Below are 12,982 nucleotides of genomic sequence, written 5' to 3' on the forward strand. Positions count from 1 at the left end.
GAACAGCTCCTGACACGTAGTAAGTAAGCTCTCAATAAATATTTATTGACTGAATGAATGTGTTCATTAATCTGAAACGCGCCTAAACTTTTAATAGCTTGTGTGAGAGTCAGAGGGGCGGAGCCTTCAGACTTGGTTAGTCCAGTTCACAACTGGGTGCCTGGGCGGCTGATAAACTTTCCAGGTAGGTCGAGCAGCTGGGTGCTTTGCCTGCCCCGCCCGCGCTCCGCAGGATGCAGAACTCCACCCGGCTCAGATGAGCAGCAGGTCCCGGAAGCCCTCCTGGGGGCGGGGCCACCCTAACCGGCGGGTGGGACCCAGCCCCAGCAGGGGCAGGGCCCCTTTAACGCCCCACCTCTCCGCCACGACTTTCGCCCCGGCGTGACGTCACCCAGGCGGGCGACCAATGGGAGCACGGCTTACTGGCAGGCGGCGCCGGTGGCCGCTGCCAAAGGGGAAGTCATCTGGGGCTGGAGCGATGGCCCGGGTCTGGAGCCCGCGGCCGCCGCCGCCGCCGCCACCAACACCAACAACAAAGTGTCGGGAGCAGCCGCGGCCGAAGCCGGAGCAGGGGCCGGAGTCGCGGCTGGAGTGGGGCCTGCGCGTGTGAGTGGCCGAGAGTTGCCCGTGCCGGAGACCTCAAACTACGGGCGGGAGCGCTTTCTGTCGGCCAAGCCGCCGTAGCCCACGGCACCGTGTCCCCAAGGCCCAGACAGCGGGGCGGGGGTCTAGCAGGCGCGGGACTGGCTTCTCTCAGGCCGACCCTTCGAGCCGGGATCCGGATCTTCCTCGGCCTCGGGCCTCCTTCATGTTCAGGACGGAGGCCGGAGAACGGTGATCATCACACACCCCAGCCGGCTTCCTGGGCCGGGCATTTTCTCTGCGGCCAAGCAGTGTTGGGATTGTAACTGCTGGGAGCCGCCTCCTGCCGCCACCTGTCCTGCCAGGAAGGGACTGACGCGTTCCCACGTTCTTGCTCTGCACCTCCCCGCTGTCTTCCCATTCAAGAACAAGTTTCTCTTCCCTCTCCGTTGGAAATCCTCCCCCGGAGGTACAAAACACCTATTTTAAGCGTGCCCTTCCTCAGCTCCTGGAGCACTCTTAGAAGTATTGCCTACTTATCCGGGCTGAGAATCCTTCATTTTTGACTTGGCTTTTTTTCGCCATTTGGAAGATAAAGGCCCCTTTCCACCCTGTACTAACACTGCGCCCAAGGCTTTATCCTTTGGGGTCACCAGCTCCTTGGCCATTTCTATGTGATTTCCCCCACCCATCTGAGTTCCAGTTTCCTCTGGGCTCCAATCTCCAGTCCCTGGCGGATCTGGTCAGTCCCACCCCTAGGTGGGAGTGACCAGGGGGCTCTGGCCCAGGATCTCCAACCCTGGAAGGCAGCTCCAAGGCAGGAAGAGAATTGGGCGTCGGGTACGAACCTGGCAGCTCAGGAGTCGGGGCTCCACTTACCCCACACAAAAAGATGAAAAAGCGCAAAGAGCTCAATGCACTGATTGGTTTGGCTGGGGACAGCCGGAGAAAGAAGCCCAAGAAAGGCCCAAGCAGTCACCGCCTGCTTCGCACTGAGCCTCCCGACTCAGACTCTGAGTCCAGCTCCGAAGAGGAAGAGGAATTCGGTGTGGTTGGAAATCGCTCTCGCTTTGCCAAGTGAGTAGTGGTGAAAGGTGGAATGGGAAGAAGGCATCTCCTTGCACTACCAAGGGGCCACATTGACAGGAAGGAGAAAGGAATTCCTTAGGAAGAAAAAAGGGTGTAGACCTTGGAAGTCAAAGAGGGAAAAACGGTTTTAGGGAAAAGGTCAGTTCAGATCCTGAATGAAGAATAAGTTAGAGACCTGTCTTTAGGTGTAGAAAGAAAATCTCCAAATCCGAGGTGGAAATATGGAGTTGGGAGAATGTGCCAAGAGCCCAGAGAGTCCTAAAGAAGCGAAGAATGGAGACAGAGGAGCAGAGAAGCTTTGGAGACTAGACCTTTTGAAACAGTGTAGAACAAAGGAGAAACAGAGACTTTAAGACTGCAAATTATTTCGTTTTTGCACTCTTGATGATTCTGAATATTGGTGATGGGGAAATATGGTGAGAGATATAGTAGGAAGTAGGAGCCTTGAGAGTAGGTGGGGTGGGGGGGCAAAAGAAGAGGCATCATTTTCCCTCGTCATTCATAGGTGTAGAGACCACTAGGCAAATCAAGTAGTAAGATTTGAGAACATTGGGAATGGGGCTCAGGGTGGGAAAGGACCAAAGCGAACTTTAAAAACGCCCTTGGACTCTCTGGGTGAACGCTAAAAGAAAAGAGGATTCTGCTGAAGATGTGTAAACAATGGCTAGGCAGAAGGTCAGGGTGCTGACATTGAGTGGTTGGTTGGTTTAAAATGTCTTGTTTTGTTAAAGGAAGTTTGATTTCTAATGAGCTTTGTCAACTTAGGCTGTTAAGGGCAATCCTGGGTTTGGGTTATGAAGGTCTGATGAAGTGTTACCTTCATCAGAAGATACCTGGAGTAATTACCCTGCTAGGTTAGTTTAGACCTTGAAAGTTGGTTGATGTTTTGTGTGAAATCTAGCCCCTTCTGTGTTTCCTTACTTCTGAGTCAATAAGCTAGAATACACCAGGTGTCCACTTAAAACTACAGATCCTGTTTCTTTCATTTCTTTTGCAGTAAAACTTGCTCAAAAGTTTATAAAGTTTCAGGAAACTGAAACAAGATTCCCCGGAGTGAGTGAGTATGCATTTGAGAGAGAGAAATCAATAGGGAAATTACAGTGCAGAGATGGAATTGCAGAGAAACATTGATCTTTACACTTTTGTGACCTGAGCTTGTGTTCAAAGACCTCTCTCCTGATGATGACAGCTGCAGTGCCTTTACGATCTTCCTTTTACCTGCAGGAGCTCCCTCTGTTTTATGTGACGTTTGAAACTTTTGTACCCAGTAGATGAACCCTTAATAGGTCGTATTATTTATTCATTTAAGTGCTTTACCCTACCTTCCCTGGTTAATTCACTGGTTATTCATTTAGAGGAGATAATTGCATGGCAAAACGTGTACTATTTCTAATGAAGCTATACCCCATAATCACTTCTGTACTCATGGTTGAATTTGTTCTCTTGAGCAGGGGAGACTATTTACGATGCTGCAAGATCTGTTATCCGCTCTGTGGTTTTGTCATCCTTGCTGCCTGTGTTGTGGCCTGTGTTGGCTTGGTGTGGATGCAGGTTGCTCTCAAGGAGGATCTGGATGCCCTCAAGGAAAAATTTCGAACAAGTAAGTGGTTACTCCTTTTTTTTTTTTTTTTTCTTTTTTTGAGACAGGGTCTTGCTCTGTTGCCCAGGCTGGAGTACAGTGGTGCAATCTCGGCTCACTGCAGGTTCAAGTGATTCTTGTGGTCAGCCTTCTGAGTAACTGGGATTACAGGTGTATGCCACCACGCCCAGCTAATTGTTTTGTATTTTTAGTAGAGACAGAGTTTCACCATGTTGGCCAGGCTGGTCTCAAACTCCTGACCTCAGTTGGTCCACCCACCTCGGCCTCCCAAAGTGCTAGGATTACAGGCGTGAGCCACCATGCCCGGCAGTGGTCACTCTCTTCAGGGTGTCATCTTGGACTCCTTTCCAGGTTCTGGAACAAAGTCAACCATGATGAATGAAGAGTTTTGCTCATTCTAGTGAAGCAATTATACATTCCTCTCAGTATTTTTATACTCTTTTTGAGCTGTCTGCTTGAATGTTGTAATACTTGTTTTTAAACTCACAAATAAAAGGCAGTGCTTATGCACCAGCAGGAGAAGTAATATCTGAAATAATGGCATTGCAGTAAATGCTTAGCATGCAGAAGGCAAGAGACTCCTACCCCCAGGATAGGAGTCTAGAACTTCGTTTAACCTCTACTTATAGCTTGCATCTCCCCGAGTATAAAGTGACAATGACAACACTGAGCTATTCCTTCTACCTCACAGGGCCATTTGAGAAAGAATGTGGGAGCATCTGTCAAAGGATTGCCTCTTTAGAAAGACCAAATAAGAGCATAGGAATGGGCAATAATAAGAGTAGCTAACATCTGTGGAAGGCCTACTGTGTGCCAAGTCTCATATCATTTTCTTTACAAAATAATCCTGTGAGATGGCTATTATTTTTATTATCTTGTGCTCTTGGAAGGATTAAGTAATTTGTTCAGTGATTAAGTATGAAAGAGCTGAGCATCCTCTTGCCCCTTGCTGCCCAACTTCACATTTACAACACTACTATCTGCACCACTGTTCCCGGTGGCCTTGTAAGCCTACGCACATTTATTCAAGGGCCTACAAATCTCTTGGATATCAACTTGGTCAGTAATCTAAAAGAAGTTTAGTAGAAGAAACAGGAAGAACTGGTTTTCTGCACACTTACCAGTTTTCAAGCTTAGAGCAAGGACTGATAGATTTCTCTCCTTAGCTGTGCTTATACTAGTAACATGATCTGTTTCAAGAAAAAAAATTTAAATACCATTAATGAGTGTTATCATTTTAAAGTTTTAGGAAACTTGCACTAATTTACATATTCATGAAGGGCTTACAACAACCATACCTACTTTGAACACTATCCAACTGTCAGAAATGTTTATCTCATGAATGAGTTTTAAAGTTTAAGGAGGTTTTCAAGTCACAGAGTTTTGTATATTCTAAATTGTAAAGTTGTATTTTACACATCCAAATTACTTTTTCATTTCTTTTCTTTTTTTTTTTTTTTTGAGATAAGGTCTTGCCCTATCACCCAAGCTGGAGTGCAGTGGCATCTGGCTTATTGCAGCCTTGACCTCATGGACTCAAGCAGTCCTCCCGCGTCAGCACCCCACACCCCCAACCCCAGTAGCTGAAACTACAAACATGCGCCACCCTCTGCTAATTTTCGTATGTTTGTAAAAGACAGGGTTTTGCTATGTTGCCCAGACTGGTCTCAAACTCCTGGGCTCAAGTGATCTGCCTGCCTCAGCCTCCCGAAGTGCTGGAATTACAACTGTGAGCCACTGTGCTCGGCCCAAATTACTTTTTCCAAAAGGTACGTTGGCACAGTAGCTTTGACTGGATTTGACAGATTTTTTTTTTTTTTTTTTTTTAGCAACACTGAAATTTTTGGCTCTAGGTTTCAAGGGTTAATCTTCTAAGCAAAGGCACCAGTTTCAACTTAATCACAAATACCCTAACCTTAATAGCATGAGCACACCAGGAAACTGACCACATGGCTTTCTCAAGGTCATAAAGAAATCTGGCTCCAGAACTACAGTTCTTACTTTCCAGCTTAAGCCTAGAAGATTACAATATCCTCACTTTCCCATCTGAAGCCTAGAAGATTACCATATCCCAACTTCTGTTGGCTGCCTACAGTTACTCAAGTTTTGAACCCAGCCTAAGAACAGCTAAGTTTTAGTGTGTTAATGATATTTCTAGTGATGTTGCTTTGAAACAAACAAACAAAAGTTAAAATACTAACTTTGGTTTTCTTCTGAGTTTCTGATTCTGGGGATGGGGATTCGGTATGCCACAATTCTCTGCCAGAATCCTAACCTGGATTACCAATTTTTGGAGTATGGTATAAGAAACAATGAGATATGTACCCCATAGTTATTTTTCCTCCTTTATAGTTGTCCTTGCAATATTCCGCAGTGTCTCTAAGGCCAATTTTTTCTTTGTATGTAGGTAGTAAGCATAACTTGGAAACTAGGTTCTCAGAAACAGTGTTCAACCATAAATAACCACCGAAGTCATCTGTCTGTGCCATCATCTCTCTGTAGCTAGTTAATTGGGTCTCCTAACTACAGCCTTGTAGTGAGTTAGGCTTGTAGTTGAGCTATAGGCTTGTGCTGTAGCTTGTTTTGATCACATATAGCAATTATTTATTTATATATTTCAAAACATTGCTCAGTTCACGCATCCAGGGATTCCTTTTTCTGACTGCTCTGCACCTGTGTTTACGGGATACTTATGTAATTTATAGGGTTAGCTGAGCTTTTCAGGTAATTTCTTTGGGAATGCAAACAAAGTACTACATTTTAAAAATAGACCAGGTACATATAATAGACCTGGCAGTCAGTCAACAAATATTTATTGAATACTTGTTAATACCAATCCCTGGAAATATTATACTGTCTTCAGGAGATGTCAAGAATTATACCCTGGACTGCAGACCCTGCTTTCTACCACTGAGCCACATTCTCCTAGGACCTTGACAACATTTGTCAGCAAGCTGAATGAAGCACATTTGGAATTGTCAGTCCAGCTGCTTTGTTGGCTTTGATTTGCTACAATAGAAATGCCAGCACCTGCAGTGTCTTCCTGACATTGCAAAACAGGACTTCCTGAGGGAGGGTAGGGGATGGGGTGTAGTCAGTCCATAGGCTAAACCATTGTAGACTACTTGAGAGTTTTTTTGTGATAACCCGTATCTTGACTAAATGGAACCAATCTTGTTAGGTTTAAATAATCTTTCTTTGAATTATGCTTCTTTTTTTTTTTTTTTTTTTGGTTGGTTAGTTGGTTGGTTGGTTGTTTTTGAGGTGGAGTTTTGCTCTTGTCACCAAGACTGGAGTGCAATGGCACGATCTCGGCTCACTACAACTTCTGCCTCCCAGGTTCAAGTGATTCTCCTGCCACAGCCTCCCGAGTAGTTGGGATTACAGGCACATGCCACCACACACAGCTAATTTTTTTTTAGTAGAGACAGGGTTTCACCTTGTTGGCCAGGCTGGTCTCGAAACTCCTGACCTCAGGTAATTCACTCATCTCAGCCTCCCAAAGTGCTGGGATTACAGGCCTGAGCCACCACACCCTGCCTAAATATATTTTTTAAGGTTAATTTTTTTTTCTTGTTTTTCAAGAAGACAGTGGGATTCACGAATTTGGATAAGACCACCTGCTTGTCTGGCTTTAATACCTTTTTGAGAAATCCAGAACTTCTTGATTTTATTTCTATAAATTTTCCAAGACACTTGCAAGGAAAGGAAGAAGGATTACTAAAATACCTGAAATAGAAAGCAAAGCAGATAGGCTTTTTCTTTTTCTTTTTCTTTTTTTTTCAGTCAAAGAGAAACTTGATCCTTAAGCTAAAAGTACTGACTGGCCCTGAAACTCTTAGCTCAGTGCTCTTTTTTCCAAAACCAGATACTTCAAAAGACCTCCACAGTTAGGAAGATTCTATTCTCAACCATCCTTTTCTGTCACTCAACTATGGAACATTTGAATAAATGAAAAGAAATTTGAAAGAGTATAAATAAATGTGGAAAGTGTAAATAAACCAGGCACCTCTTTTCTGTCCATACAGACAAAGTAGTGACTTGGTCATTTAGCGCAGAACTTAAAAATGGTCTTGTGCTAACGAGGGCATTAGGAGATATAGGTATCTGTGACCTCTGAAGTATAGTAGAAAAAGTAGTGGTCCTAGGAGCAGCAGGTTTGACTTTTTGAATTCTGGCTTTGCAAAACTAGCTGTAAAACTTAGACAAGTCACTTATGGGCCTTCATTTTCTCATCTATAAAATATAGAGATGTATTTGTGCTACCAGAGCACTTTGGGCATTCCTCTGTCATAACATCAGTCACACTGTATAGTAATTCTGTGACCATGCCTGGCTCCCCACTAGACTGAGAGCTTCAGGGTCTTTTGTATATACTGGTACCCATGCAGGGCTGGGCACATGGTGGGGGCTTAATAGCAAGTTGTTGAATAATTAATACATAAAAGTTTATTGCAAACTGGAAAGACATTGTATAACTATAAAATATAGTTTATTTTATATTTAATCCTGTCAGCATTATGTTTACTATTTGGTATATGTTGACATTTTTCCATTTCCTCATCTTAAAGATTAGGGAATCAAAAGAACTAGGTACATTATTTTGAGCATTAACATACAAAATTTTAAATTATTTGCTTCCTATCTTGGAAAAACATGAATTAGTAGTCATAAGTTATTTGTTTGCTACACTTCCTCCCATGTATGTAATAAACGTACCTCTACTTGGCTTGTCTCTCCTAAAAAGCTCCAAACCAGATAATCATTGTGATCCCCTCTTGGCTCATACAATCCTCAGGATCCAGAATATTTTCAGGGCTGGTCAGCTTTATATGTTTATTAGTTAATAATTGTAACCCAGGTTATTTATGTGTTTGTCTATTTCCTCTTCCACTCCTGCCTCCTAGTTCGTGCATATAGACTGCAGGAAAGAGAGACTTCGCCCCTTGCCCCTTTGGGGTACCTGAGTATGGCAGATGTTTGTCGGATGAGTTCTTCTTTATAACCTAACTGAAAATGTATAGGAAAATCAGTGAAATGAATTTAGACTGGCTGGTAAAATGTTTTTGCTGTATGAGATAGATATATTCCTGTAAACCGTGTGGAAATCAAGTGCTATATTAAAAGCACCTGCTGGAAACTACTGGGCAAAAGGAAATCCGTATGTGGAAGAGACATCCACACCTCCATGTTTATTATAGCATTATTCACAATAGCCAATATATGGAATAACCTAGGTGTTCAACAGCAGATGGATGAAGAAAATGTAGTATATATACACAGTAGAATACTATTCAGCCATAAAAAAGAGTGAAATCTTGTCGTTCTCGGCAATATGGATGGAACTGAAGGACATTGTTAAGTGAAATGAGCTGGGAACGGAAAGTTAAACACTGCATGTTCTCACTCATATGTGGAAGATAAGAAAAGTTTATCTCACTGGGTGTGGTGACTCACGCCTGTAATCCCAGCAACTAAGGAGGCTGAGGCGGAAGGATCACTTGAGCCCAGGGGTTTGAGACCAGTCCAGGGAAGCATAGCAAGACACCATCTCTTAAAAAATTAAGGCATGGTGGTGCAAGCTTGTAGTCCCAGCTATTCAGGAGGCTGAGGGAGAAGGATCGCTTGAGCCCAGGAGTTGGAGGCTGCAGTGAGCTGCGATCATGCCACTGCCCTTCAGCCTGGGTAACAGAGAGAGACCTCATGTCTAAACAAAATAAAAATATATTTCCAATAATTTGATTCTATAGAAGTAAAAAAATACAACAGGATACTAGAGGCTGAGAAGAGTAGGGGAAGAAAGGATAGGGAGAGATTGGTTAAAGGATGAAAAATTACAGCTAGATAGAAGGAGAAAGTTCTAGTGTTATGTACCACTGTAGCATGACTAGAGTTAACACTAGATAGTTCCAAATAGCTATAAGGAGGATATCAAATATTCTCGACACAAAGAAATGATAAATGTTTGAGATGATGGATATGCTAATTACTCTGATCTGATCACTATACCTTATATGTATGGAAACATTGCTGTGTACCCTTTTAGCATGTACAATTACCAAATATCAGTTTTTTTAAATGTTAAAGCATATAGGAAGTCTGTCATTATAATGAAACCCTTTGGCAAACGTGTTTGGAAAATGAGGAAATATATCTCATTTCTTTTAATTATTCTGAATTTTCAGTAGTGAGCTTACTTAAAATAAGGATACCACCATCACTCCTCATTTTGTGGGGGATCTTAGTTGCTGTTCAATGTGTTTGGGTTTTTATTTGGTTGGTTGGTTGGTTGGTTGGTTGGTTGGTTGGTTTGTTTTTGAGATGGAATCTAGCTCCGGCCGCGTAGGCTGGAGTGCAGTGGCGAGATCTTGGCTCACCGCAAACTCCTCCCAGGTTCAAATGATTCTCCTTCCTCAGTCTCCCTGGTAGCTGGGATTACAAGTGTGCCACCACACCTGGCTAATTTTTGTATTTTTAGTAGAGAGGGGGTTTCGCTATGTTGACCAGGCTGGTCTCAAACTCCTTACCTCAGGTGATCCACCCACCTCAGCCTCCCAAAGTGCTAGGGTTACAGGCGTGAGCCACTGCACCCAGCCTGGGTTATGTGTTGAGGGTTTTTTTGTTTAACTTAATAGTATAACATTAACTCCATTTCATACCCTACAGTTATTTCACAGAGCAAGCATTTGAACCCTTCTGTATACCTGGCTCTGTGCTGGCTGCTGGAAATGCATACCCAAGTTAGATCTAGTCTTTGTCCTCAAGCCTCTCGCCATTTGGTAGAGGAGACAGATGAGTAAAGTTACAGCACCACATGTTAAGTGCTTGGTAGAATTTGGAGTGGAAAGAAGTTCAGTGGTCCGAGGGTCCTGGCTGTTGGCGCTGAATCTTAAAAGGAATTAACTAGGCCAAAGTGGTAGAAATCAAGAAGAGACAAACCAAGGGCATCTAGGCAGAAACCATAGCATGTGCAAGGGTCACGAGGCTTCAGAGGTTAGTGTCTCAGGAAGATCTGCTTGACCACAAGTAGGTTGAAGAGGTAGGTAAAGTGATGAGAAATGTAATTGGAAGTTAAGCAAAGGCCAGATATTTATTCAGGTGGTAAATATTGATTGAGTGCGTAAAATGTGTCAGGAGTGTTCTAAGTGTAGAAATGAACAAAATACTACATGAGCAGATGAACAAAATGTAGCTAACCGTGCAGAAATGAACAAAAGAGTCTTGGAGCTTATATTTTAGGAAGTTATTTTATATGGCTCTTTTATGTCAGTTTCTAGTTTTAAGGCAGCATATAATAACTAAGGCAGTCTGTGGCTTTAAAAAAAAAAAGGGATGTAGATTTTATTCTGGAGGACCAGCCACTATTAATATTTTATTCTCTATGAAAAGGGAAAATGCTCTTTAAAGAAAGAATAGAAAGCATTGTTTCAGGCCTCTACCTTCAGGCTGGCAAATCCCTAAACCATTCAGGAGCTATTGTTTCCCCCAAAAAAAGGCCAAATATCACACTACTTCACCTAGCATATTCTTTTATCTTCTATTTCATTTTGAGTTTTGGGGTGATTTAAGACTTAAGAAAATACTGTTTACTATTTATGAAAAAGATTAAAAATCTTAGTCCTCATCACAGCTTTCAAAAGGTGGCAAGACCTCCCTCTTGCAGTTTACTAAGGTGGAAAAAATAGATTTAAGCATTTAGAAATATAACTTACAATCTCACCTTGGGCATTAATAGAATAAGATTTATAAATCTTAATTGACTAATCTAAAAGCTCCTTAATTGAGCTGGTCAGTAGTACTTAGCATTTATCATCTATTATATGCCTGGCCAGCTGTGTTAAGTGCTTTGCAGCCATTCTCTCACTTAATATTAACAATCCTGTGAAGTATATTTTATCACTGTATTACAGATGAGGAAACTGAGCTCTAAGAATTTGAGTAATTTGCTCAAGATCATAGTAAGTCACGGAGTTGAGATTCAAAGGCAACTCTTTCTGCTCACATTCTGTTATGAGTTTTAGTTGGCTAACTTTAAAAGTTGCATTGCCAGTAGTGAAATAGCCCCAGTTAAAATGAGAGCTTTAGTGTAAAGATATATATTCACATAAACCAAAGAACAATGTCAGAATTAACTTTTATTAATCCATCTTCTTTCCTAGTGCTTGATGATTTTTTTCATCTTAGGACCATGAGGGTACTTTATGCTAATTATGATTGTTCTTATTTTGTCTTTTTAGTGGAATCTAATCAGAAAAGCTCATTCCAAGAAATCCCCAAACTTAATGAAGAACTACTCAGCAAGCAGAAACAGCTTGAGAAGATTGAATCTGGAGAGATGGGTTTGAACAAAGTCTGGATAAACATCACAGAAATGAATAAGCAGGTAGGAAAAGTTTGATTTTTTGCTGTGTAAGCTATGAATATTTGTTTGGTTGTTTAGTATGAATAAGGTATAGAGAATTGTAGGTATAGGGAATTCATTTCAGATTGTTTTACTTTTTGAAATGGGGTTTTGCATACTGTAATCCCAGCATGTTAAAGTCAGGTAAAATAGTTATGAATTTACCAAATATTTAAAATGTTAATCCTTTCTGCAAAAGAAAATAATTCTACTAAATATAGCAGTTGAGAGAAAGTTGGAAGTTTCTTGAGTCACCCTTTCCTACAGAGTAGAGTACGTGTCAAATAAAACAGGAGTGTCATCTAACCCCCAAGAAAAGTGGATAACCCATTTTTATTAGCTAATGAGAGCTTATTTCATTTGAGTTTACAAAATCTGGAAATGATCAGCAGTAGTCATTCTAAGAATAGCTTAGGAGTGGGTGATGGAGTTGGTTAAATACCTTGGCCAGTCAAATAAGCCTAGATAGAGCATAAACTTTTCCAGTCCCTAAATTGACCAGAGTTGAATAGACATTGATTCCAGAAGTGGGACTCTGCCGGAGAAAAGGGGCTTATTCTAAGGAGGTTGATCAAGCATCTTGTATGGATTAGGATACTGTATTTGTCACAGGGTAACTATAGTCCCATCCCTAGTTTTTCCAGTTTAGTTAGGAAATGTATATATGTAGAAAAGAAAAGTCAAGTACCAGATGAATGACACACATGCAAAGTGCTTAAAACTAGATATCATTTTTCTTGGGGCTAGGAAGTTATTGTCTTCTTCAGAGTAGAATCACAAAGTTCAGAATGAGCCAGTAGTGACAAGGAGCGCTGTGCTAGAAGAAAGCGCTTGCAAATATGTCTGAAGCCACACCTTTCAGCAATGGTCCAGGAGTGGGGCAGTTCAGCACTTAAGACCAGTGATAAATAGTGTGGGGCAGTGGCTTCCAAACTTTTGCCTGGAACCTGCAGTAAAAAATGTTTTATATCATTACCCAGTAAACGCATACATACCTATTTGTAACTGGCATAAACGTTTCTGAAACAGTAGCTCACCCTTAATATGTATGGTGCCTTATGCTACTTTCCATTCAGTTCTATTTAATCTTTCAAAATTATTCATGAAATAATTCATGAGTTACAGCCCCTGGTATTTACTATCTGTCCTTTACTCTTGGACTCTAAGTAATTAGAGAAAAGCAGGTATTCACCCCTTTTTTGCAAAAAGGGTAGGAGAAATTGGCCTTGCCTACATTCATACAGCAAATTACATCAGGTAAAAGTAGACCACATTGAAGCACTGAAAGATAGTCAGCATCTCTCCTGGGG

At 41.9% G+C, this 12,982-nt stretch overlaps 1 protein-coding gene across 3 annotated transcripts in view; it reads left to right on the forward strand.

The window, feature by feature from the left end:
* The first annotated feature begins 447 nt into the window (after window positions 1–447).
* The window catches only part of LOC105494973 (EF-hand calcium binding domain 14), a 42,409-nt gene continuing 29,874 nt past the window's right edge, over window positions 448–12,982 (forward strand). Inside the window, exons 1-3 of one of the 3 annotated variants that reach the window (XM_011764073.3) lie at window positions 448–1,659; window positions 3,123–3,271; window positions 11,509–11,654. In XM_011764073.3, coding sequence (XP_011762375.2) covers window positions 1,475–1,659; window positions 3,123–3,271; window positions 11,509–11,654 — 480 coding nt within the window. In that variant the 5' untranslated portion in view covers window positions 448–1,474. The remainder of the gene's footprint in view (window positions 1,660–3,122; window positions 3,272–11,508; window positions 11,655–12,982) is intronic. The other 2 variants (XM_011764074.2, XM_011764072.2) reach the window with 2 other exon arrangements.

The sequence above is a fragment of the Macaca nemestrina genome, chromosome 1, assembly GCF_043159975.1.
Source record: "Macaca nemestrina isolate mMacNem1 chromosome 1, mMacNem.hap1, whole genome shotgun sequence".
Taxonomy (NCBI): Eukaryota; Metazoa; Chordata; class Mammalia; order Primates; family Cercopithecidae; genus Macaca; species Macaca nemestrina.